At 47.5% G+C, this 24,931-nt stretch overlaps 1 protein-coding gene across 1 annotated transcript in view; it reads right to left on the bottom strand.

Annotated features, from left to right (window-relative positions):
- Positions 1-130: 130 nt before the first annotated feature.
- Positions 131-24,931, bottom strand: part of plekhg2 (pleckstrin homology domain containing, family G (with RhoGef domain) member 2) — a 63,047-nt gene continuing 38,246 nt past the window's right edge. Inside the window, exons 5-15 of the mRNA XM_087851690.1 lie at positions 19,622-19,688; positions 18,660-18,706; positions 9,987-10,137; positions 7,320-7,451; positions 5,853-6,035; positions 5,596-5,688; positions 5,418-5,504; positions 4,845-4,878; positions 4,654-4,746; positions 2,334-2,435; positions 131-321 (exon numbers count right to left, since the gene is read on the bottom strand). Of these exons, the coding sequence (XP_087707816.1) occupies positions 131-321; positions 2,334-2,435; positions 4,654-4,746; positions 4,845-4,878; positions 5,418-5,504; positions 5,596-5,688; positions 5,853-6,035; positions 7,320-7,451; positions 9,987-10,137; positions 18,660-18,706; positions 19,622-19,688 (1,180 nt within the window). The remainder of the gene's footprint in view (positions 322-2,333; positions 2,436-4,653; positions 4,747-4,844; positions 4,879-5,417; positions 5,505-5,595; positions 5,689-5,852; positions 6,036-7,319; positions 7,452-9,986; positions 10,138-18,659; positions 18,707-19,621; positions 19,689-24,931) is intronic.

Below are 24,931 nucleotides of genomic sequence, written 5' to 3' on the forward strand. Positions count from 1 at the left end.
AGTTCCTAAGGTCTAAGCGCCACATCCCGGCTCGTGCCGTCGTTTGAGTGGAGGAATCTCTGTGGGAGCTTTCTTTGCTCCTCCACCTCCATGTGACTCTGGAGCTGCGGCAGCTTTAAAACCCGATGAACTAAAACAACAATCTTATCAGCGACGGCTTTTTCAACCTCCTGCAGAGAAATCGGACACAGTTCATTTCTGATTTCTTTGTTTCATTTGAGCTCTCAGGGTGATGTTTGGGCTCGGGCCTCATCATGTGGATAAGAGTCTGACTCGTCTCACCGTTGGGATGAAACACTGCTTCGATGTCTTTGGCAGGAGCTGGAACAGAGGAAGGGAGGCTGGTTATTGCAACGTAATATTTACTGTTACACAACACGACACATGAAAGAGAACATGTTTTTGTTTCCTGCATTCACCCTCGTTATGTCAGGAATCTTCATCTTACTGACTGAAATACTTCAGGATTTTAATGAATCGATGTCACGTTATCCAAGCCACAATCGATTTTAATCGATAAATCGATTATCAAAGCCCAGCCCTACTCCAGACCATTACAGACTACAGGACCACCAAACCGTCCCCCGCATCCTCTGATGTCTCCTTCCTCAACGAGCTCAACAACTTTTATGCTCGTTTTGAGCGAGAGAACCCAACAACCACAACCAAAACAGACATGACGCCAGACCACCAACCTCTGACTCTTTCACCCACCGATGTAGGAGCGGTGCTGAGCAGGATTAATGTCCAAAAGGCTGCAGGTCCTGATGGCATCCCCGGGCGTGTTCTCAGAGCGTGTTCTGGGGAGCTTGCAGGAGTGCTCACAGACATATTCAACCTGTCCTTGGCCCACGCTGTGGTACCGGTCTGCTTCAAATCCACCTCCATCGTCCCGATACCCAAAAACTCCAACCCATCAAGCCTCAACGACTACCGCCCTGTAGCACTCACCCCCATCATCACTAAGTGCTTAGAGCAGCTGGTCCTGGCACACTTCAAATCCTGTCTCCACCCCACCCTGGACCCCCACCAATTCGCATACTGTCAGAACAGGAGCACAGAGGATGCAGTCTCCATCGCACTGCACTCTGTCCTCTCACACCTGGACAACAACACCACCAACGCCAGAATGCTGTTTGTGAATTGTAAAGCGCTTTGAGGGCCCCAGAAAAGAAGAAAAAAAGAAGAAAAGAAGAGCCCAAAGCGCTATATAAATGCAATCCAGTCCATTATCCACATTAAGGGGACGGCTGTGGAGCGTGTGAGCAGCTTCAAGTTCCTGGGAGTCCACATCTCCGAGGATCTCATCTGGACGACCAACTGATCCAAGCTGGTCAAGAAGGCTCACCAGCGCCTCTTCTTCTTGAGGACTCTGAGGAAGAACCACCTGTCCTCAGACATCCTGGTGAACTTCTATCGCTGCACCATCGAGAGCATCCTGACCAACTGTATAACAGTCTGGTACGGGAACTGCTCTGCCTTGGGAGGTGCTACAGGAGCCTCCGGACTAAGACCACCAGGTACCAGAACAGCTTCTTCCCCACAGCTGTCAGACTCCTGACCTCTGCCTCCTGACATCTGACCCACGTTAAACACATGGACTGAACATACACACACCCACAACCACCTACACACACACACACGGACAACTGTACCCTCAAACACACAATAATAACATGGACTGAACCACCACCCACACCTACCAGCACTTTATAGCCTCTGTAGAAATCATCCACATATCTCACTGATCTAAACTGCACTACTGTATATGCTGCATAAACAATCATACTGTACAATAATTATAATTCTACGACTGTTTATAACTTGCAAAGTTCATATTTCTGTATGGTTTTCATATTTATATCCTGTTCATAGCCTGTACACACTTATAGCATATTAATAACATACCTTCATACCGTGTACATTGCAACAAACCCATAATAGACCCATATATTCTATTCTATTCTATTCTATTAATTAAAGGCACATAATTTCCCAGCTGTGTGTCACACAGTTCAGCTTAACATCTGGAGATGAAGAGTGTGAAATGTCTGCTGTCGGGGTCGAGTTGAATCCAAACTGCAGATACACACATGCAGACGCACGATTGGTCACTGTCGCTCACCAGGACAACGAGTCGTAATCGTCATAAGTTAGAGCTGCTTCCACGATGCAGGAGCTGCAGCGAGTCACCATTTGGATAAAGTCAGTTTCACTTTCCCTGCTGCTTCTCTTCTCTTTGATTAGAGCATCAAAAAGCAGATGTTTGCTGTTTTATACGAATAATGGAGACAGCTCTGAGCCTGAGCTGTGGCTGCAGCCTGTCTGAGTACCTGACTGCCTCCTGGTGCGTCGGTACGGCAGGTTTCCCTCCAGCAGCAGAGGCAGGTTCTTCCTGGACTTCTCCGGCGTGTACATGAGCAGCTCTGGAGGCTCTGCAGGGACAAACAGAGCAGAACGAGACCCTCGTGTTAGGGTTGAATTCAAACTGTCCCGTTCCTGGTGTGATAGACTACATGACTGTGAGCTGCCTTCAAGTTTAGGTACACAAAAGTTGATAATATTATCAAAAGGTTTCTCAAACAGTTAAGACGAGGTGATCGGGTCTGTCATTTGGAACAGACACAAACCAGAAAACATGAATCCTTTTAATATGTGACGACAGACCAGTGGAAAGAATTTATAACGCTCCACAAGCAACTCGGAACTAACGAGCCAGTTTAGTCACATGACTGAATTAAAAAGAGGCTGTCCCCGAGGCTGGACGAGGTCAGGCTGTCAGACTGATGGGAGGAAGACGAAGGAGCTTCGTCAGCTGCAGACTGGGGAACAAAAGGCTCGACTCAGGTAACAACGTCGACGTGAAGACGTTTTATTTCAGCCCACTGCAGGATATCTACTTAGCACTTTTAATTTTAATTTTTCTGTTTATTTAACCCTTTAAGACCTACCATAAACCAAGTCCGCCAGAGCTTATATTATATGTTTACATGCTGTGGAGCCATTTTTGGGAGCATTTCAAGTTGCTATACATCAATACAACCATTATAGCCCAGATTTTAATAATATGTCTGCATTAAGTGCATAGTGATTACATAAATTGCAAAAAAGTGCAATAAACTACAAAAAAAATTGAGAATCGTTTTTGCTTTTTTAACATATATTTCTAGTTAGAGAAATTTAAGAGGTTTATCCCTCAAAACTGTAAATACAAAAAAGTTGCACAAAATAGTTTCCCACCACAGGAAATTTATTTTGAGTGTCTTCATAGTTTTATTTTTGAAATACACCAATTTTTATACACTGCAGGAAAAACAAAAATAAATATTATTGTGCAAATTTGCAAAAAGCAGCATATGCATCAAAATAAACTATTTCCAGCAGTGCAATATGAGTCCTAAGCATCACAGAAACGACACAGAAAGTCATAAAGTCAAACATAACTTTTAAAAACACCAGTATAGGCTCATTGAGGCCCTGATGGTAAAAAACAACATTTCCGTGAAATGACGTCACTTCCGGTTTTGGGCAGGTCATGGCGGACATGCGATAGTTCACACTGATGGACGTAGGAAGTGTTATGAACAGCTGATCGGATCGGCAAAGCGTGTTTCTGGAATATTATGTTTTTGTTGCTGCAAGTGCTTTTTATGCAGTTTTTGCAAAACTATATGTGGAAGGAAACTGTGACCGAGGACAAGCTGATGGCATAAGATGTAAGTACAACTCCTCCGGTTTCATATGCAAAAAAAAATATTGCGCTAGCTCACGTGGTTGCAGAGCTACAAGGATTTAAAAATAGTTACGCAAAACGGAGTGTGCCCGCTCTGACCGGTTTTAAAGGGTTAAGTGTTATCTGACAGCATGTTTGCACGAAGCACCGCAGCAATTTCCTAATGTTGTAAACCTGCTCAACATTTGGCAATAAAACCCTTTCTGATTCTGATAAGCGTGGGGGGGGGGGGGGGGGGGGGGGCTCCTCCCTCGTAGTTTTTCAGATTTTTAGATTTAGTAGTGCCGCGGGGTGGGGGTCAAACTTTAGCACAGTTGTTTTGCAATCGCTCAGGGGGGGCGTGGCCCCCAGGCTCTCGGAGTTGACTGTGTGCTGGTGATTGCTGCGTGGGTTCAGGAACACGTCACCATAAGCAGGGACCGCCGTCACCTCTGCAGTCACACGTGAAGCTCGACCTCGACCTATCAGTTCAAAGCTAGCATCATGATGGGGCCATTAGTGCACTGGCAGGGGTAACCAGGCCATCTGAGAAGGTCCCAGTAATGATGACGCACACCTCCAGGTTCTGAGGCTTCATGGAGAACGCTTTCTTTGTTCAGTCAGATGACAAACCTGAACCCTGCTCACTTTCCACGAACCAGTGCGCCGGCTAAACTGACCCGAGTACAGATCTGCTGCTGACTTCATGCAGCCAAAAACACCCGAGCCGTATGAGGCAGGTTGGGGAGACACGTCCGGCGTTGTGTCCTGAAGCTCAGCTCAGAATGAGAAAACCTTTATTTATGTCCAGTCTGTGCGTCCACTTAAACGACGTTAGATTAATTTTCGGAAACGTGTTACAAACAAGTCGCAGTCGTGACCTGTAAGCAGGAGAAGAAGATGAGGAGCAGCTCGAGAAGGAGGAGGTGACTGACCCTGACCTGACTGACGCCTGCCTCGGTGATAGGCGTGGATGTCGTCCAGCCGCGGAGACGCAGATGACTTCTTCAGGTGGTCCTGCTCGAACTGAGGAGCTGAAACACAGGAAGTGATGTCACTCCATCTGCAGAGGCTGAAAACTGTTATATAAGCATGCTGAATACATGTGTGTGTATGTGTGTGTGAGACTCACACTGACAGAAGTTGTCTCCCAGGACCTGCCTCGCCTGGAAACAATCAGTGAATCAGTCAGACGTGTGAGCAAAGACAAATCCTCACATTAACCAGGTGAGTTAAATGAACAGGTGAGACTCGAGTTAGTTGAGTCAGTGTGTAACATGGTTACAAACATGGATGTATCACCATCCTGCTCATGTTACAGGACATCTGCTGCTCCTTACTGTTTACACCAGCAGGGGGCAGCAAAGATCTACAAAAGCTGCTAAAGCTGCACTCTTTACTACTGCTGGGAGCACAACTACATACATGTTTTCTCGATCTTTGCTGTGAACATTATAAACAGCTGCTCGGGTACAAATCGCGCTCTCACTGCAGCAATCAATCCAATCAGCTGCTCACAGAGGCCGTGAAGCCACCACAGTCAGGTCTACTCAACAATCTCCTGTGAGCAGCAATATGCTTCAAACCACAGTGATCGGTGCTGAACTTCACCTGTGGGCAGGTAGGAGTCAACATCTAACGTGAGTGTCTTTGGATGGTGGGGAGAACATGGGAGCTTCACACAGGAAGACCAGGACCTGCTTACCTTGTGTGGGAGTGATGCGGGATGGTTTTCGACGATCAGCCTCTTGAGGTAGTGCACCCACAGTCGCTTCTCCTCCTGATTCTTTGTCTGCAGAACAAAAAACAGGATCCAGATACAAACAGTGAGGTCGCTGCATCTGAGATCCAGATTTAAGGCGGAGACTCGAGGTTTCCCTCACCTGGACGACATGCTGCTGTTTGGGAATGGTCTGGTCGGACACTCGGAAGCACAGCGGGTCCTTCAGATTCTCCACCAGCAGGAGATTACAGCACTGCAGGTGGAGGAGCAGACACAGAGACAAACGTGAGGAACCCTGAAGGTCAGAGTATCGCTGTGGCGATGAGCCTCTGTTTCCTGGGGGGGTCGCATGTGTGTTTGTTGTGATGCAGCAGTGCAGACACAACCCACGACGGCCTCAAACGTGTTGTTACTTACAAAAATATGTGTGCTGTAGACAAACTGCTCCATCCTCTTCTTGGCAATCAGCAGCATTTTATCGAACAGGAAGAACGCTCTCTCCTTCTTCACTCTGTGGACTTTAAAGGAACCTTCAAGAACCAGCTCGCCGAACCCGCTGAGGTCCGGCCCAGTCCAGTTCACCAGCAGGGCCTCGATTTCCTGGAGAGAGACATCGGTGAAAGGTCACAGGCTAACCACGGTGGAGTGAACCCGACCTAAACCTGCTGATCTGCACCGATCCTTCATCTTCAGAAAGGTTCTTTGGAAAAGCACAGCGTTCTCTAGAGAACCAATGAGCACCTTTAAAGAGCTGCATCCAGATCCAGTTTTCTCAAAATGCCTGCATGGGTTCTCAGTGCTGAAGGCAACTGGACGTCTTTAGGTTCTCAAAGCAGATGGGGGTCCCAACTATGCAACAACTAGCTAGGTAACATGCTAACTAAGCTAACTTGCTAACTAGCATCAATTTGCTAGTGATTGCGCTCCAAAGCTCAGCTAAATCTGGTCACAAATAGGTCAAAAACCCATGTTAACGATGGCTAACATGCTAACAATGAAACCTACAAATATGGATCCACAAACTCATATGGTAGCTGTGTCCATCTTTCATATACAGTCTTTGTTAATAGCTGCTGAATGGTAGCTGGTAGACCAAAGATGTCGTTCTACATTGTTAGCCACATGGACTGGACTAGTGAAACATCCTGAAGTGCTGAAGGCAACTGGACATCTTTAGGTTCTCAAAGATGTTTCACCTCAGACCTGAAAGGCTTCATCGGTTCTCAAAGCAGATGGGGGTCCCAGCTATGCAACAACTAGCTAGGTAACATGCTAACTAAGCTAACTCGCTAACTAGCATCAACTTGCTAGTGATTGCGCTCCAAAGCTCAGCTAAATCTGGTCACAAACCCATGTTAACGATGGCTAACATGCTAACAATGAAACCTGCAAATATCAATCCACAAACTCATATGGTAGCTGTGTCCATCTTTCATATACAGTCTTTGTTAATAGCTGCTGAATGGTAGCTCGTAGGTAGACCAAAGATGTCCAAGTCGGACTAGTGAAACATCCTCATTCTGTCAGTGTAAAGACGTTTAACGGAAACATCGTCATATAAGAAAAAGACGAGTAACTTCAACAGGTTATCTCAGATTTCGCAGATAAAAAAATCAGTGAAAGAAATCTGTCAGCGTGGTTCTTTGAGCTGTCGGGAGTAAATGTGGCATTTTGTTTTTTATTGTGGACTCGTCGTAAAAAGCTGAACTATCATGAAAAACAGGAACTTTCATGTTACTTTGAGTAGTATCAGTGCCCTCCTTCACATCTTCCAGAGCCATCTAGTGGGCCACTTTAGAGTCTTTGGTGGGCCCATTCTGGCCCCCGGGCCTTATGTTTCTCAGCAGCTTTTTTCACGTTGGGGTCCTGCGTGATCATCGTTACCTGTAGCCGCACAGCGTGCTCCTGTTTCCTCTTCATGTCGTTGATGTACCAGGCGACTGCTGTCATGGTGACGATGGCATCCTCCACGACCTCATATCCGGGCTCGCTCTTATCAAAGTGCTTAGAAAGTTCCTGAAACGAGACGAGACCCGCACATAAAAGACAGCTCGCACTCTGAGATCCTTCCCCGCTCCGATGCTCCGCCTGCTGAGGCCAAAACACAGACGGGGATTTCTCAGAGCGTTAGATAAACTGTGGTTTGTGTCCTCGTAACTTTTACTCAGTTTGCTTTGACGTCTCTGAGACCACCGTGAGCACGAGGACACGAAGCATGATTAACCCTTAAACTGCCACCGAGCGCCCTCACCGTGCGGCTCTGTGGCGCACATTGGACTTCAACGGTTGTGGGTTCGAGTCCCACCAGAGTCGTGCTAATTAGAGCTTTCATACACACAGCGCTGGAGAGGCTGTTTCTAACCCTCCAGCTCAGGGTTACTTAACATGTGTTTATTTAGCAGAGGTTTAAATGACTGCAGGAAAATCAGGTGCTCTGTCACAGACAGGAAGTACAGTGAAATGAGTGTCCTCATTGTTTAATTGATCTTTTTTTTCAATAAACTAATTAAATGATTAATTCCTTCGAACTGATCATGCAGCCTGTGGCGCCCAGCGTGTCCTGAGTGTGTGTTGGAGCCTGTGAGTGATCGGCGAGAGCAGCAGGAGGTCAGGCTGACCTGAAGCTGCAAATCAGACACATTTCATTCGTGCTCATGGAGTCGTTCTGTGAACTCTGGAGGTCAAAAGCGTCGCTTCCCTGTGAGAAGCATCGGACTGGAAGTAGCTCAGAGTATGCAGTTACATTCCACTGCACCCTGAAGCGCCGTAGCACAGAATGGACTGAAACGGGAGCAGCTGAGGATTCTGGGAAAACCCCAGCTCGGATCCAAACACGTGTTTGACCGATGTTTAAACTGGCTGCCGTCATCAGAGCGGCAGCGGCAACTCCTGCAGACCAACGAGCGAGAACAAAGAGCAGCTTCAGCTGTGTCATCCTCCCGCCCGCTCCTAGAGCTGGGCTTGGACTGGGACCAGTGAGGAGACTCGGCACGTTCACTGGGAAAGCTGTTCCTGCTTCACGGAGCAGACGGCTGAGTGAGAAGGCCTCTGCGGCTTCGGCTTCACACCGTAGGACCTCCTTTAAAGCCTGCTCCGTGTGAACAGACGTGATGAACAGGTCCTCGCCTCTTCCAGGTGTTTGTGCGTCATGTTAAACATCTGGAGCACAAGTCTCCATTCAGCCAGATGTGATTATTAACGATGGGAATTTGGCACAGAAGAACAAATGGTTCTGCTCCTAAACCGGACCGCTTCAGCTTGTTTCCATCGTTTTATCCGTTCTGACTCATGTTCACAATAATACACACAATGATACTGTAGCATCATCTGGCACCTGCACAAGGTTATAATGTATTTGTGTGCACACAGATTTACACACGTGTGGGTTTATTTTGTGCTGCGAGTCGTTAACTTAGACTCGTCTGTTTCAAACGTCTGCTGAGCTTCTTCTCAGAATAACGAGAACACGACGAGCCTGCAGTTCGCTCTCGTGTGATTTAACAGAGTCACCGTTTCCTGGTGCTGACTGCGGCACAAACGGGCTCCAGCATCTGTTTGGTGTTTGTGCCAAAACTGACTCAACAAAGACGACGAGAAGCAGAGCTTACGGCTGATCGACGAGTCTTCCTGTCACGTTAACGTGAGTCCGCTGGCTCTACTTCTTCTACACGATGAAATCAGATAAGTTGAGTTTTAAGGCAGCTGTAGTTTCAAACCTCAACCAACTCTTTGCACTGCAGAGCCGACTCGCTGACTGTCGTGATCCTGTGTATGTTTGGCAGTTAGCCGTCCTGCAGTTTCAGATCTCTGCGTTCTGCACAGACTCTGAATTAAAGTAAATAATGCAAATTTCTGTGCGTGCAGATGGCAACGATTCACGGTTTAATTCATCTCTGACAGACTGCATGTGACTGCACACTGACTCGGCGTCTTTGCACAGCTGTGTTGTAGACAGCAACTGACCACGGCTGGTCTGAGAGTTGAGACTCAGAGCAGAGAGTTTAGACTCTGAGATGATGTCAGAGTTTATCCTCGTTTTATTGGTCCTGGGAAAAACCCCGCACACGTAGCCGAGGACGCACACCGCTCGTCTTTAAAGACGCGACGCGCTGAGAGGTCTCAGCCTGACCCTCTGTTTACTGACAGGAGACAGACCTGTTGCCTGGAGACCAAAGCTTTACGAGGACCAATCAGCTTCCTCAGGGAACCACAGAGACATGTTACCTGTGGAAGCAGTATCAGGTAGGACTGAAGTCATTTATGCTGAACTAAAGCTAGAATTTGAGGTGTTTGGATGCACCTGCAGGTGGCACCTGACCAAGTAACAGGCTTTCATGTGCACAGTATCTGATAGCATTTAAATTCTCACCGGCAGTATTTGAGGTTCTAGATGCAGTATTCATTAGTACAACCTGTTTTTGAGGTGCTATGTCCAACATCTGATTGTATTTGGAGTTTAACTTGTATATCTGGAGGTATTTCAGGCACCGCATGCAGTATTTGGTAGTATTTGCGATATAACTTGTAGTATGAGGTGGTATGAAGGGTCACCTGTAGCAGCAGGTGGTACTTGAGGATCCTCTGCACTGGTTTGAGCAGGTACGTCTCCAGCGGTAAGGAGTGGCTCAGGGTCGCCTGCCTCTCCTGGAAGAAACGAACCAGACTTTCGTTCTTCATGCACTCCCTCAGCACGGCCACCGAGCTGTGGACACAGAGCAGCAGAGACGGCGTTAATCATTGAAGTAACAAGCCCCAAAACAAGTCGATGGATATCCAGGTCAGGTTACCGACATCTACAGAGTTCAGCCATCACCTCGTAGCATTTAAAGCACGGGGAGGGAACTAAGGAGGAACAAAGAGATGAGCTGGGGTGGAGGAAGGCCAGAAGACAAGCTGCAGGAGGTGAGAGGGATGTCCTCAGCCGTTCATCAGAGGACGAGGTGAAGAAATGATGGAGGGAAGGAAGAAGAAGAAGACAGATGGAGGCGATTATGACAAACTAAAGAGCAAAAGGACTCCACAGCTGTTTGGAGCTTTGACAAACATTCATTACAAGTTTATAGAAGAACGAGAGAAACTGACGAGATCAGAGAGAAAGAAAAGATTCTGACAGAGAGCTTCTGGATCCAGTTCACCAACACTCATCACAATCAGAACAAAGAGCAGACGACGAGGAGACGAGGGAGGGCCACGTGTCCACGACGACGAGATAGAAAGAGAGGACAACAAAGAGTCTGAGGAAGGGAAAAATGGAAAGACGGGAAGTTAAAAATAGGCCCAAGTTATGAAGAAAGAAAGAAGCGACAGGAGAGAGGACGGGGATGGTGGTGAAAGAGGATGATGGAGGACAGTGGAGACTCAGCTGTCGGGTCCTCTGACGGACATTCATCACAGTTGGAAGCCAAAGAATGTTGGACGCTGGTGGAGGGAAGGAGGGAAGGAGAGAAGGAGGAGGGATGAGGAAATAGGGGGCCAAAGAGGATGGGAGGAAGGAGGTCAAGGTAACGATGGGGACGGAGAGGAGAGATCAGGCTCTTTTTCTCCACAGGAAAGAGGGGAATTCAGAGCAGTGCTAATATCTTCTGCAGACATCAGTGAAGTGCAGAGTCTGAAACGAGCTTTAAAACACAGCAGCTCATCTGTTTCTTCCCCACAGCGTCCGAAACACCTCAACAGGTGATACAAACCAGAATATCGACCGGATAATTAAAGAGTTTAATCTGCAAACTCACAGCTGAAACGTTAACCACAGTTTACAAAAAGGAACGTCACAGGTTCTCAGTCTAATCTAATCAGGGAGGCGTCTGATAGGCCCACATTCATCCTGCAGCCAGACAAATATTACCTTAACCACAGAAACGTGTTCATACCAACCAAAGAGGCGGTGGTACCGGCACTGTCCAAACCAAACCAGACGCACATTTATCTCCAACCTATCAGGTAAGTTGTAGCAGCTGAACCTGCGCACCACCCAACGAGTCCTGCAGCAGCACTGGATGGCCAGCAGGGGCATCAGAGGGGTGTAACACAGTTAATATGATGTTTTGGGACCCTCAGAATGGTGTGCCTACTTTTGTGGGGTGGTTTGCAGCAGAGCGTGAAGCAGACGAATCTCTAAAACTGATGGAAAGGTGGAACATGAGATGGACCGGAAGATCGAGGCATCAGCAGCGATGCTGACGCTGTACCGGGCTGTTACGGTGAAAAGAGCAAAGCTTTCTGTTTCCAGTCAAAATGAGTTCATCAGTGTCACATCGACTGCTGATGATGTCTGCTCTGTCTCTGCGGGGTTTAAGCCCAGCCACCAAACACCAAGCAGACAGAACAGGTCAGAGGTCAGGCAGGGAGCCTATTCTAAGTCTAGCCACAGTTGGGCACCCGAGGCCGCAGCCTGAACAGACTTACCAAACCCGGACATCAAGCATGGAGCCGGGTCTGATAAAGCTCTGTCCTGCTCAGCCGGATCATGGATGGATCAACCCAAATACCCCGATTGCCACATTTGGACCCTACAACACCAACAGGCAAACATTTATCACCAGAGTTTACCACCCGGCTCCTTTCAACAGAAAATGTCTAATGTCTCAAATAAAAGTCAGACTGGTTCTGTGGACGATGACTTATTCTCCAGTGAACATCAGCAGAACAGCTTCAGGCTGTGGTCCCATGTTTTTGGGACAGAGCGAGGCCCAGCACAGGATCAGTGTGTTGCTCCTAAAAAGGTGCTCAGGTGATTTTAAGGCACTGGTTTGGTGCACAAACCAGGTGAGGCCGTTGGGCTTGTGTCACAGAAATGTGCCTGTCCAACCATACTGAAAGGCTAATGTACCACTGTAAGGGTTTGGACAGCCATTCATATATCTGTCCATCCATCCATCCATTTATCCGTTCATCCATCCATCCATCCATCCATCCCTTCATCCATCCATCCATTTATCCATCCCTTCATCCATCCATTTATCCATCCCTTCATCCATCCATCCATCCATCCCTTCATCCATCCGTCCATCCATCCATCCCTTCATCCATCCATTTATCCATCCCTTCATCCATCCATTTATCCATCCCTTCATCCATCCATCCATCCATCCATCCCTTCATCCATCTATCCATCCATCCCTTCATCCATCCATCCATTTATCCATCCCTTCATCCATCCATCCATCCATCCCTTCATCCATCCATCCATCCATCCCTTCATCCATCCATCCATCCATCCCTTCATCCATCCATCCATTTATCCATCCCTTCATCCATCCATCCATCCATTTATCATCCCTTCATCCATCCATTCATCCATCCATCCCTTCATCCATCCATCCGTCCATCCCTTCATCCATCCATCCATCCCTTCATCCATCCATCCATCCATCCCTTCATCCATCCATCCATTTATCCATCCCTTCATCCATCCATCCATCCATCCCTTCATCCATCCATCCATCCATCCCTTCATCCATCCATCCATTTATCCATCCCTTCATCCATCCATCCATCCATTTATCATCCCTTCATCCATCCATCCATCCCTTCATCCATCCATTCATCCATCCATCCATCCCTTCATCCATCCATCCGTCCATCCCTTCATCCATCCCTTCATCCATCCATCCATCCATCCCTTCATCCATCCATCCATCCATCCCTTCATCCATCCATTTATCCATCCCTTCATCCATCCATCCATCCCTTCATCCATCCCTTCATCCATCCATCCATCCATCCCTTCATCCATCCATCCATTTATCCATCCCTTCATCCATCCATTTATCCATCCCTTCATCCATCCATCCATCCCTTCATCCATCCATCCGTCCATCCCTTCATCCATCCATTCATCCATCCATCCCTTCATCCATCCATCCCTTCATCCATCCATCCATCCCTTCATCCATCCATCCGTCCATCCCTTCATCCATCCCTTCATCCATCCATTTATCCATCCCTTCATCCATCCATCCATCCATCCCTTCATCCATCCATCCATTTATCCATCCCTTCATCCATCCATCCATCCCTTCATCCATCCATCCATCCCTTCATCCATCCATCTGTCCATCCCTTCATCCATCCATTCATCCATCCATCCATCCATCCCTTCATCCATTCATCCATCCGTGTGACTTCTTCAGTCTCAGCTGCAGCTACAGCTCATTGTTCCTGGTGCTGCTGGTTTCAGTCATTGTGCAAATGTCCTGTTTATAAGGTTGAAACCTGCAGTCAGCTGAGAGTGAAGACGTCAGCTGATGATGACGAAACATCCAGATGAACAGAACCAACCTTTTGGGATTTCCGTACCTGGATGAGCACGAGTTGGAGTTCGGTGTGAGCTACGCCACATCTCAACAGTCACCTGCAGAGTTTCTGAGCTTATACATAACTGAGACATGCAAGCAAAACAGCATTGTTTGTTGCCATGGAGGTTTTAAAATGGTGTGGTTTATTAATGTAAAGCATGTGTAAACTTTACAGCAATAAAAGGCTTAAAGAAGAGTCACTGTTCACATTTGTACTATAATGAAACCTGCAGCCGCTGGGACGACAAAAGTGATGTTAGGTTCATATAAACTGTCACAGACTGAACTGCCAAATTTAAGGGCCCAAATTTTCTGTAGAAAGAAATGAAGCTGTAATCTGTCATCTCGGACTGAAGGCAGCCGACTTCAGCCTCAGACAAACACTCAGCTCTGCATGGAGAATTTAAAGCAGATGGCAGATATGAAAAATGTGCACCAGAGACATGCCTAGAAACTGCGTTTGGCAAGATTCCCGAGAACTCATCCCTGGAACACACCAAGGACTTCCTTCAGCCCAAACGTCCACAGAGTCTCCAGGGTCGCTGTGCTTCACCTCGTGTTGTACGGATGCTCGGAGCAGAGGAAAGCAGTCAGTTTCACAGACTGCAGATAATCGCAGCCGCTCCCCCGAGCCCGAAGTCATCTCCACCAATCAGAGGTAACAAAACACCAACCTGCAATCTGCACAGCCAATCAAAACACTATTAAAATAGTCCCACCCGTGCGTCTACCTGTAAGCTTTGTTTGCATTGGGATAAAACGCCTGATTATTTGTCCAGATGAGTTTTCCACAGATATGCCGCACTCTACACTGAGGATCTGCTTTTCCCAACTACCTGCTCCGACTACCGAGTTCGGAAGTGCAGCAGTCAGTCAGCAGGCAGCACCGGGGCAGAAAGACCCCCGCTATCCTGGAGATTTCAACACAGAACCATGTTTAAAGTGGTTAACCTGGACAGTCCTGCCGTGCTGTGACGGGGCATGAAGGCTGGAACATAAACCCAGTAACCTGCTCTGTTTCCCAGACGTACTTTCGCTTTCATGCGTGTTGAGTCTGATCATTCCTGGAACATTTCTCTGCTCTGTTAAAAGTTGGCTTTAATCAGGAGACCCCCTGCCAGCCTCCGAAGCCTGCTGGCTCTACAGCTCATCAATTTACAGCATTACAAACTGTGCTTGCATCCAAGTGGAGTTTAGCGGCATAAATTAGCTCAGCATCTGTCTCTGCTCTCCCCGTGGAGCTACCTACTGAGATTACATCCACATCTGTTCAAATCATTCTGCTGGCAGCCAGTTTACACGCACAGTGTTGTGATATTACAAAGACAAGCATCTCCTTCGGTTTTGCTGCTGATGGTTTCCGATGGCAGAGAAGCTGCGTTCCTGGAGCCGATTGTTTGGTGCGTTTTCATTTTTGTGCAGGATCCCCGGGCGAACAAAGCCTCTCGTCTCGTGTTCCCAGCAGAGTTCAGAAACCTGCAATCCAGCACATTTCCCTGCAAATCTGACCCGGCGGATCACTGTGGAAAAATGCAGAGCAGGGGCCGACAGAGACCGAAAGTCTGCTCCTCTGGTGATCGCATTACTGCGAGTTTGCTGAACGCTCGCAGCTAAAATATTACACAGGGCTGATTCTGGCGAGTAAGACAAACGTTTTGACCCAAAACCAAAAGATTTAAAGCAGCAGAAAGTTTAGATCTTTAAACCACGACCCCTGAGCTGATGGTTGCAGCACACACAGCTGACTTGGAGACTCCTGTGGGACGCAGCGAGGTGACCACATGAGTGGAAAATGGTTTCGAGCACATCTGAGGAGCTGAGGCTTGCAGGGATGAAACAGCTGAAGAACTGATGTCCTGGTGCCTTCACGGACCTTCAGCAGCAACCACAGCATGCTGTCCCCTGCAGCGCTGCCTCCAGCACCCTCAGCCAGAATAAACCCTGATCAACTCAGACTTACTCTGGTTACTTTTAACCTCTTTACAGCTGGGGTTGGGCTCACATCCATCCCTTCATCGAGCAGAAGGACACGAAGAGGATTCATTCAAGCTTGCTCTGAGCCCTGAGGTTCACTGGCTCTTTATTTTCACGTCTGCTGGCTGACGGTGGCGGCACACTCTCGCCATCCACATCAGACTTAAATAACTTCTCATGAACCCTTTTTAGGAACATCTACATGATCTCCTGACATGCAAACATGCTGTTCAGTGATCTGTCAGTGTTTCACATTATTTCCCGTCTATGTGCAGCAACAAACACACAAAGTTTTCATGTGTCGGCTTTGCTGAAAGATTCCTGTGTTTCAGGCTGGGAAAAAGTACATTTGGCACCCGTGAGCATCCTAACACGCAGCAGCTGAGTAAATCAGCAGTCGAGAGGCCGGGAAGGGTCCAGCAGCAGAGGCAGCGATGCAGCTTGAAAAGCTGGAGACGCGCTGACAGAGACAGAGTTTCTGGGTTCGGTGGTCTGAAAGCATTTGACCTACTTATTTTTATTGGTGTTTAATGGAGCTTTAAGGAGGCGACAGGCAGATAGAGCGAGTGAGCGAGGTGAAGGAGGGGTCGCCTTCCACCCCGGCAGACTCGGTACGTGCCGAAGGGGTTTAAACGCACGGGGAGGCACGTATGGGTGCCGATGAAGCTTTTACTGCGCATGCATGCAGTGATTTAAGTGCATCAATATGCAGACAGATGGAGGCCGGGCAGAGATCCACGGTGGAGAGAAGACCTGCGTGAGATCAACAGTGACTCTGTTTGACTCTGCAGAGAATGAAGAGACGAAGCAGCCGTGGACGCAGACGTGCAGCGAAACAGGGCGACGCTGCTCTCTGTGCCTCTCGTTCACATCACGCACACGCAGCTCTGCGTTCGTGTTACTTCTTACTTCATTAAGAAGTAAGAAGAATTCAGAGTATCGCACCACGCAGAGCTCTGCGCGCTGTGGCAGAGACGTCACGTGCAGCTGGTTAACGTGGGCGCGTGCTTTGTTTGAAGCTGGATCTGTGGATTTTTCACCACATTAACATCAGCCTCTCTGCTCAAGTTACAACTACATGGTCCTGTGATCTGCTTCATTTGTGATGAGCGTGCAGAGTTTCCCATCAACACTGCCTGAATAACGCTCTGCATGCTAGGGTAACGCTAACAAGCTAACGCTAACAGACGACTGAAAGCTCAGGAAGAAGAAACCAAAGATGAGCCGACGTGTTTGCAGGAGAAGAGACAAACAGGAAATATATCAAACGATTACAACGTCACGCCTGTGCTTGTTGTACTTGTGCTGTTGCTAGGTGGTTGCCAAGCAACCTGCTGGTATAATTGTGTAATTCAGCTCTTGTGGATCTAAAGAAATGTTAAAAAATTTTCTAAGGTGTCACAGACACATAAAACAGGTCTGTTTCACATTGATTGTGTTACTTTGTGAACAGTGAAACACAAAAGCACAGAGTTGGTTTTATTCTAACTTTCGGCACCAAGTTTCTCCCTGCAGATCGATCTGAGATCTATGCACACGTCAGACATCGATCTCCTCAGCAGTTATCGGCCCGAGTGTTGGGCGTGTTACGGGTGTAGCACCTGTGATACTGAGTCGTGGGTTTGAAGGAGTTTTTATTCCCCTTTAACTTCAAGTCGAGCGTTTGGTGATATTTTTCCGCTCTGTTGATCTCCAAATGTTCTCCAAACTCCTGCAGCTCCGACAGATTTCGAGTTACAGAAAGAGATGATTTGTTAGTCACAGTTTGTTCCTCGCTGGTTGTTTCAGTGTCGTCACCAGAGCTTCACACATGAAAGGATTTTTCCTCCATGAAAGCGAGAGCAGGCGCGAGTGCCCAGAACTTACGTGCATTTTGCAGGAACATAAGATGTAAGATGGGGAAATATTGTTTGCTTTTCCAGAAATTTTCCATGAAATAACCCAGCACCTGAAATTACTTCATTTAATTTTAGGTTATTTCATTGTTGCATGAAATTTCACCTAAGTACAGGGTACTTGCGCCTTATTTGTGGGTCGTCTTATGAAGTGTTACTGTAATGTTGATTGAGCTCATCACCAGCTTGATGCTGGGAGGACGGGTGGAGCTTTCAGCCTGTGACAGCTGATGCTTCATCACACAGAAGCAGCAGCACGTCTGAAGCAGCAGCTGGAGTTAAACTCTCTGTACCTCCAACATCTGCCATCATAACTTCTTTTGTTTTTACCACAATGGAAATGAGATTATTAAGCAGGACTCGCCGTCCCTTCATCAAACACATCTGCATTTTGAAGCTGAGAGTAAAAATGTTGCGTGAGTGTTTCCAGTGTTGAAATTTATTTGAATCAGAATCAGAAGCAACGTGTTGGTTTTGTGACAACACAAAGAGACTCAACGATGTGAAAGGCTGAAGCCAAACTCTCTGTGAGGAAGACGTCAGCACGGGACGACGAGGACGCCGCTCAGGCTGTCGTCCGTGGAGCAGACCCCAACGCTCGCATTTACTCTGGTCATAAATCAGCGTCAGAGTGAACTCGACAGCGGTCTGTTCATCAGGAACAGCCACAGAAAAATGTTTCTCACTGATGTCGATCAAACTTGAACATTTTTTGCATCCAAATGAGTGAAAAACACGAAACTCAAAGAGTCCAAGAAAAGCTTTGTGTCAGTAATTATATCAGCCTGAGGCTGGACAACAACACTGAAGCAGGACTTCCTGTTTATACTTCCTCCTTTATCTTTATTGGCTCCTGCTGTCTCCACAAAGGAGGTCATGTGATCTGTTACTCAAGCAGTTGTAGAGAAACTTTCTAAAGTCAAAGTGCTTCAGTCGACCCGGATCTGGAAGCAGGACAGCGGATCCAGATCTCCACCTGAGCCGGGATCCAGCTCAGAGTCTGGGAATCCTAACAGGAAGCTGTGTGTGTGTGTGTGTGTGTGTGTGTGTGTACTTACTTGGGGTAGTTCATGCAGTAGAGCGTGTAGATGTCGAAGGCTTCACTCTGAAACACAGAGAACAGCTGATGTCAGAGCAGCTGGCGTTGAACCTGCAGCTTCCCTGCGTGCGGCGCTCACCTTTACTTTCCCTACAGTTAAAATGTCTGCATGAATCTGAGACCCTCCCACTCCCACCCCAGCTGTTTTATACATTCGCTCTGGTTGCCTGAACTCAGCCACAGGTCCACCTCTTAGAGGTCAGAGGTCTTCGTCCAGCAGGTATGACCGTAGATGTGCCGCTGAAGTGTGAACCACACTCATCCTTGTAAACTGGGCGAGCTGTCCTTCACCTCGCCTTTCAGTCCACTTCCTGTCATCCAGTCAGGAGGTTGCAGAGAGAAACACTGTGTCTCGTGCTCGGGTCCTAAAATAACTCTAACGGTTTAATCTAATGTTCAGGATTAAACAGGAAGTTCAGTTCAGCCCAGTCTGAATGAACAACAAGCCTCCTGAGGACCAGACGCTGCTTCTAAACTCAACTGAAGGTGCTCAAAGGTCCTGCAGAAGAGTTTAACCCTGAATGCAGCACAGCCCCCTGCAGATGAACCAAGACGACGCAGAGGGAAGGGACAGATTACTGTGGAGACTTCCTGCTCTCCTAATCTAATCTACAATCCTGAACGGACTCCTACTGCTCATCCTCAGCTCTTATTCTGACCCCTGACCTCTCACAGAGCAGCTTTGCATCACTCACACTTCAAAATAATCCTTCTTTATCTCAAACTGGGCCTCAGTGCATTCTCTGTCCCGAATAAGCTCCTCCCCCTTTCAAGGCCTGGGTTCATTACTATTATTAACGCTAAAAGAAAAAAGCTTTTACACTCATATTTGGTTCGTGCGCTGAAAGAAATCAAAGAGCTTTGACACCACAGAGGTGAGACACACACACACACACACACACACACACACTGTGTACTCACCCTTTCTACGAAGCACTCTGCGATGGCGGCAGCATGAGGGCTTCTCTCTAAATCCTCCAGCAGATCACTGAGGACACAAACACAGAGGTCAAAGGTCAGGCTAATGTTCCAACAGGGACTTGTTCTGTGTATTAATGATGATGTTGGTGCATCAGCTTCATCCACACTGGGAACCTTTAGTCCCCATAAACCTGCAGTTTCTCTGACGTCCAGCAGAGGCAGCAGTGAGTCAGCCATAGACTCCCATGTTAAAACTTTCCAGCAGAAACAAACATGTCTACAGCCTAAACTGTTTTTACCTGTTTTAATAAAACACCTGTTTAAATTGTACTAAGACATAAAGTTTGCATTATAAGGGGCGTGGTCTCTTTGATTGACATGTGGATCGTGACACAGGTGGCTGTAGCTAGCTGTCTCCTAGGCTTTATCTCTGCAAACTGGAGTCCCAGTTGTGCTGTGTAGGACTTTATTTGGATGTTACTGAGCAATAATTAGCAGGTATCCAGGTATAACCCTGTAGGTTGGGACCAGTACCAGGACTACACTGGTTTGTCTCTCCTCACAGTCTTGAATAGGAGGATCTCTCACATGTAAAGCAGAGGTGTTAACGCCCCCACCACGGAACCACTGAGGTTCCCTAAACGCATCATCCGGGTGATCCTGAGCATGAAGGACCTGCAGTGTGCAAACTGTCCACAGAGCGAGCGCAGACAGTCTGATGCTGAAATAACTAACCATTAGGGGTGCAACGATACACAAAATTCACGGTTCGGTTCGATACTTTGGTGTCACGGTTTGATATTTTTTCGATACAAAAAAATGTTCATGCTTTTTTAATTTGTCATTTATTAAAATTGTAAATATATATTTGAATTCAAAAGTACATTTTTTAAATTTAATGTTGCTGAAACAACAAAGTAATAAAAATAAATCTCTCTGATGGAGAAATCACTCATCTTTGGAAAAGAGTTTATTACAGAGAAATGGCTCTTTCCAAAATAAAAGCTATACTATACGCTTCTTCTGGGCTATATTCTCAGCAGCATATTAAACATATCAGGTCCCCATAAGGAGAATCATGTGCTAACGGCTGTCTAAATGACTCGGCTAAAGTTTGTAGCATGCGTGCTTGTTGTTTTTGTCTGCTTCCACTTGTCTTTGCACTAGGATGATGTCGGTGTAAATGTGCAGTCATATTCGTTGTGTTCCCACTAGTGCTGTCAGCGTTAATCTGAAATGAGTTAACGCCACAACACGGCAAATCTCCGTTAACAAGCTACCGCGGATCGCCCCTTGCATACACGTTAACGAGCTAACTGCGCTAACGCACTAGCTCCCACCCATGTAATTGCATTGCGTGACACATCCGACATACTGATATACTTTTGTCCATGACTTGCTTACCTTCAGGGTCATACTTCACATGAAAACCAAAATAGTTCCAAACGCCAGATCTGAATGAGGGTGGGGGAGGTTCAATTTGCCATGTTGCAACGAGCTTAGCTTCTGTCTGCTAGCTTGCGCTGCGCTCAGTGGATCTGCGCTCGACAGTGCAGCCTGGGCGGAGTAGTCGAACGCAGATCCACTGAGCGCTCAACACAGACAGCATCGTCAGAAGAAAAGTTGATAAAATAAATTTAAAAAATTGTATTGTTCGATACATATGCGTACTGAACCGAAAGCACTGTATTGAACGGTTCAATATCAATACTAGTATCGTTGAACCCCTACTAACCATCATACTGTATTCACAGCGAGCGCTGCAATAGAGAGAGGGAGATTAGCATGATGCTACACCAACTCAGGGATACTCTCCCTCTGACCACCCCGACCCGGCCGAGTACAACAACCTTCTTTATCACTTTGTTTTAATTCGACCTCTCTTTTCTCCATCCATCTTAACCACACTGTGCACTTCTTAAACCACAACGGGGTGACACCAAACCAATCCAGATTCTGTGGAATAACCTTTGACCTGCTGGTTGTTTGCTGCTGAGCTCAGAGTCTCCGTCTGTTGTTTTAATCACAGTGAGTCGTTGATGAATACTCGTTTAAGGTCATTTGTGCAGGACGAAAGCTGGAAACAACTGAGTGGCAGCAGAAAGCGTCGCCACGTGTTACCCTCGCTTCGTTTTCCATGTTTGCGCTCCTCTGTGGAATAGATTTCTGTCTTTTTGAGGGCTCATCATAAAGATTTGACGGTGGTTATCGTGCCGAGCGAGAGCGTTCGGACGCCTTCGTGAGAAACAGACTGACAGAAAGCAGCTGCTGGAGTCCGCTCTGCTCACGCTGAAACAAACCCAACAAATATGTATTAAACACTGCACGACCGCTGGGGTCGCGGCGTTGCTTACAAACCTTTTCTTTCTCTCTCGTCGGTTTAACGTCCCGATGCTCTAACTTGGTCTCTCTCTGAAACAGACTCCGTGTGTTTGAGATCTATGTGCAGCCCTGCAAGTTTTCAGGCCCATGGGTGCCTGAAAGCTGCCGGCCTCCAAACCAAAATGAATTATGAGGAAAATTTGGGGAAGAAGGAATTTGTTGCAAAACAGGAAACTAGTTGTTCGCTGTGATGCTGAACAGAGCGAGGCGTTTTAATCTGACAGCCAACAGCGAAGAAACACAAGAGCATCTGACAGTGAGTCAGGTCAACGTGGATCAAATTGTGAATCATGCAAAGCTACCCTAGAAAAGTGCATTTAGGTTGAACTGGAAGTCTCCATCCTGCCTGTGCGTTGAGCAGCTTTGATGACCTCGGCGCAGCTGAATCTGGTTATTTCCCCACCGCGCAGTTTAAAAATAACACGAGCAGTAAAACAAACTTGCATGAGACTGAAAACGTCTCTGAGAAGCTTTGTTTTTATTTGGCGAGGCCGATGTTTGTTGCTAGGCAGAAACTCGAGCCAAATGTCTGATGGCTATCTGAAAAAGTGCAGCTCTCTGAACAATGTGTCAGGAAAGAGCGGAGCCTCCGAGAGTCTCAATGGAGGGACTTTTACTGCTGACGTCGGACGACTGAGGCGGCGTGAACGAAACACGCCGACAGCTCATAGAGTTTATGATGAACATGGATCCATCTGAGCTGAGATCAGACAGGAGACCTCATCCTCCAGCTGCCTCTCACTGACCTGCTGTTTCATTCATTTTACTTTCCTGTAACGAGACATTTAAGTTGATGAAACCAATAAAGATTCACACTGAAGCTCATTTTCCAGACGATCTTTTTCTGCCATATTGGCGCAGGCCTCCGTCTGGTAACACCAGAGGACCCTTCGTTTGTGCAGGTTCGTCTGATGCTCATCTCTGGATGAATAAAAGTGAGTAAATGAGCTTCGTCTGAAGGGACGGCGAGGAGCTCTGCCACATCGTCTGACGGGGACGCTCCAGATGTGTTCCAGGCACATCCAGCTGCAGAGGAGACCTCTGGAAGTTCCTCGTTTTCCCGAAGAAGAGCTGGAGGAGGTCTGAGCAGCAGAACATGGAGGACGAGCTGCTTCCACAGGTCGGAGTTTGCAGATCAAACCACGTGAGAAGCTTCGGTTACTGAGGACAAACCCACGAAGTGCAAAGAGCTGATTTTGATTATTTCTGGGAACACGAGGAGCGTGGTGGTGTTGTGAACAAGCGGCTGTGACGAGGAGGAGATAGGAGGAGATCACATGAGGTCACGCTGCAGAACTCTTTCTGCATTCTCAGCTAACGAGCTCCGATCGAGTCTCTCATTATCACAAACCCACACACACATATCTGTGCGTCTGGACGGACACACACGCTCCCTCCTCCTCTTCCTCGCTGCCTTCGCTCGCTCGCTCGCTCGGCTCTGGCGTCAGGCCTCGTTTTGTGGCCGGCGGACATCATTAGCCGGGGATTATGGGAAAGGAAGAGGGAATTCTGGGAATGGAGTGACCACAGAAAAGTCGGGATGTCAGAGGCAAAGCGGCAGACGGAGAGAAAGAAGCCACAATAAAAGTGAAGGAAGCACAGAGACGAGTAAACAGAGAGACGGAGCTGATGATTAAAGACAGAAGGAAAAACGTCTTTAATGTGGGAGACAAACATGTCGGGAAAAACAGAGATATCAGCAAAGGATCACAACACTGATCCACGCACGTCTGTTTATGTGCACAAAGCAGCATTTAAGGCAGGTTTGTCAGGTCAGTCCGAGAGCGAACCAGCAGCACGCCGAGCTGTCAGCGCTCGTCACGGCGACGGCGTCCACGCACGCACACGTCCTGTCCACGCTCAGCGAAGCCTTTCAACAACGGTCCGGTTTACTGAGATTTAAAGCTAAACTTTCTGCTCGTCTTCATTTCCTGCTTTACAAACACGCAGCCCACAGCCTGATGGCCGACTTGGGCGGGCCACGGGGTTTCAATCCCGACGAGGCGTGCACCTGAGGAGCAGATGAGCTGCTTCCCCTCGCCGTCAGCAGGAAGAGCACGAGGTCAGCGACATGGAGACGCAGCTTCATTGTCTTTTAATTTAGACAATTTATTAATTTATTTATTTTACTCTGATCTATTGAAAATAAAGCAGAATATCCTTTTGCTGTGTTTAATGTTTTGGCAGTGATGGGACCGTCCTGATGCCTGAGTTAAATAAGTCCTGTGATCACACGCTCGTCTATGGGAGGTCCTCTGATTGGCTGCTGCTCCTGTCCATCCTCTGCAGATGACGTTTTTCCCGCCTGTTTCTCCTGGATGTTCACACCTCAGCTCATCAACACTTTTATCTCCTCCCTTCTTTTCCCAGGAATTTAACCCACTAAATAAACAAACCTAACCTTGACCCCAGGTGACCCCGTGACCCCCAAAACACCGAGCTGGGCCTTCCCCTCCTCCACCTCTTCCCCCTTCTCCCCTGCGGGCCAAGAAAACACTGGTCTGGTTTTCATCCTCCCTCGGAGCGCCGGCTCTGTAACGCAGTGATGAACAGCAGCTGACTGAGCGGCGTCGCTGAGACGAGGACGAAGACTAAAGAGTCGAATGCAGTGAAACGTGTTTTTATCAAAACACGTTTGTCGGCGGTTTGACAGGTTCACAGTCACGCGGCTCAGACGCATCACAGCGCCGTTCGTTTCCACCTTGTTGTTTTAAGCCGTGGATTACAGCAGCTTTGCATGACACACAGTTCAAAATAATCCTTCTTTATCTTACACTGGGCTTCAGTTCATCTGTCATTCTTCTGATTGGCTGCTCCTCAAAAATTAGGGTTTAAGCAGCAGGTGGGTGGGGCTTCTGATGACCAAATAAGGATGAGGAATAGTAATTTTACAGTAACACCCTCAGAGTTCACAGCAGGGGCTGAATT

The sequence above is a fragment of the Neolamprologus brichardi genome, chromosome 14 (genome assembly GCF_056152115.1).
Source record: "Neolamprologus brichardi isolate AB-2024 chromosome 14, ASM5615211v1, whole genome shotgun sequence".
NCBI lineage: Eukaryota > Metazoa > Chordata > Actinopteri > Cichliformes > Cichlidae > Neolamprologus > Neolamprologus brichardi.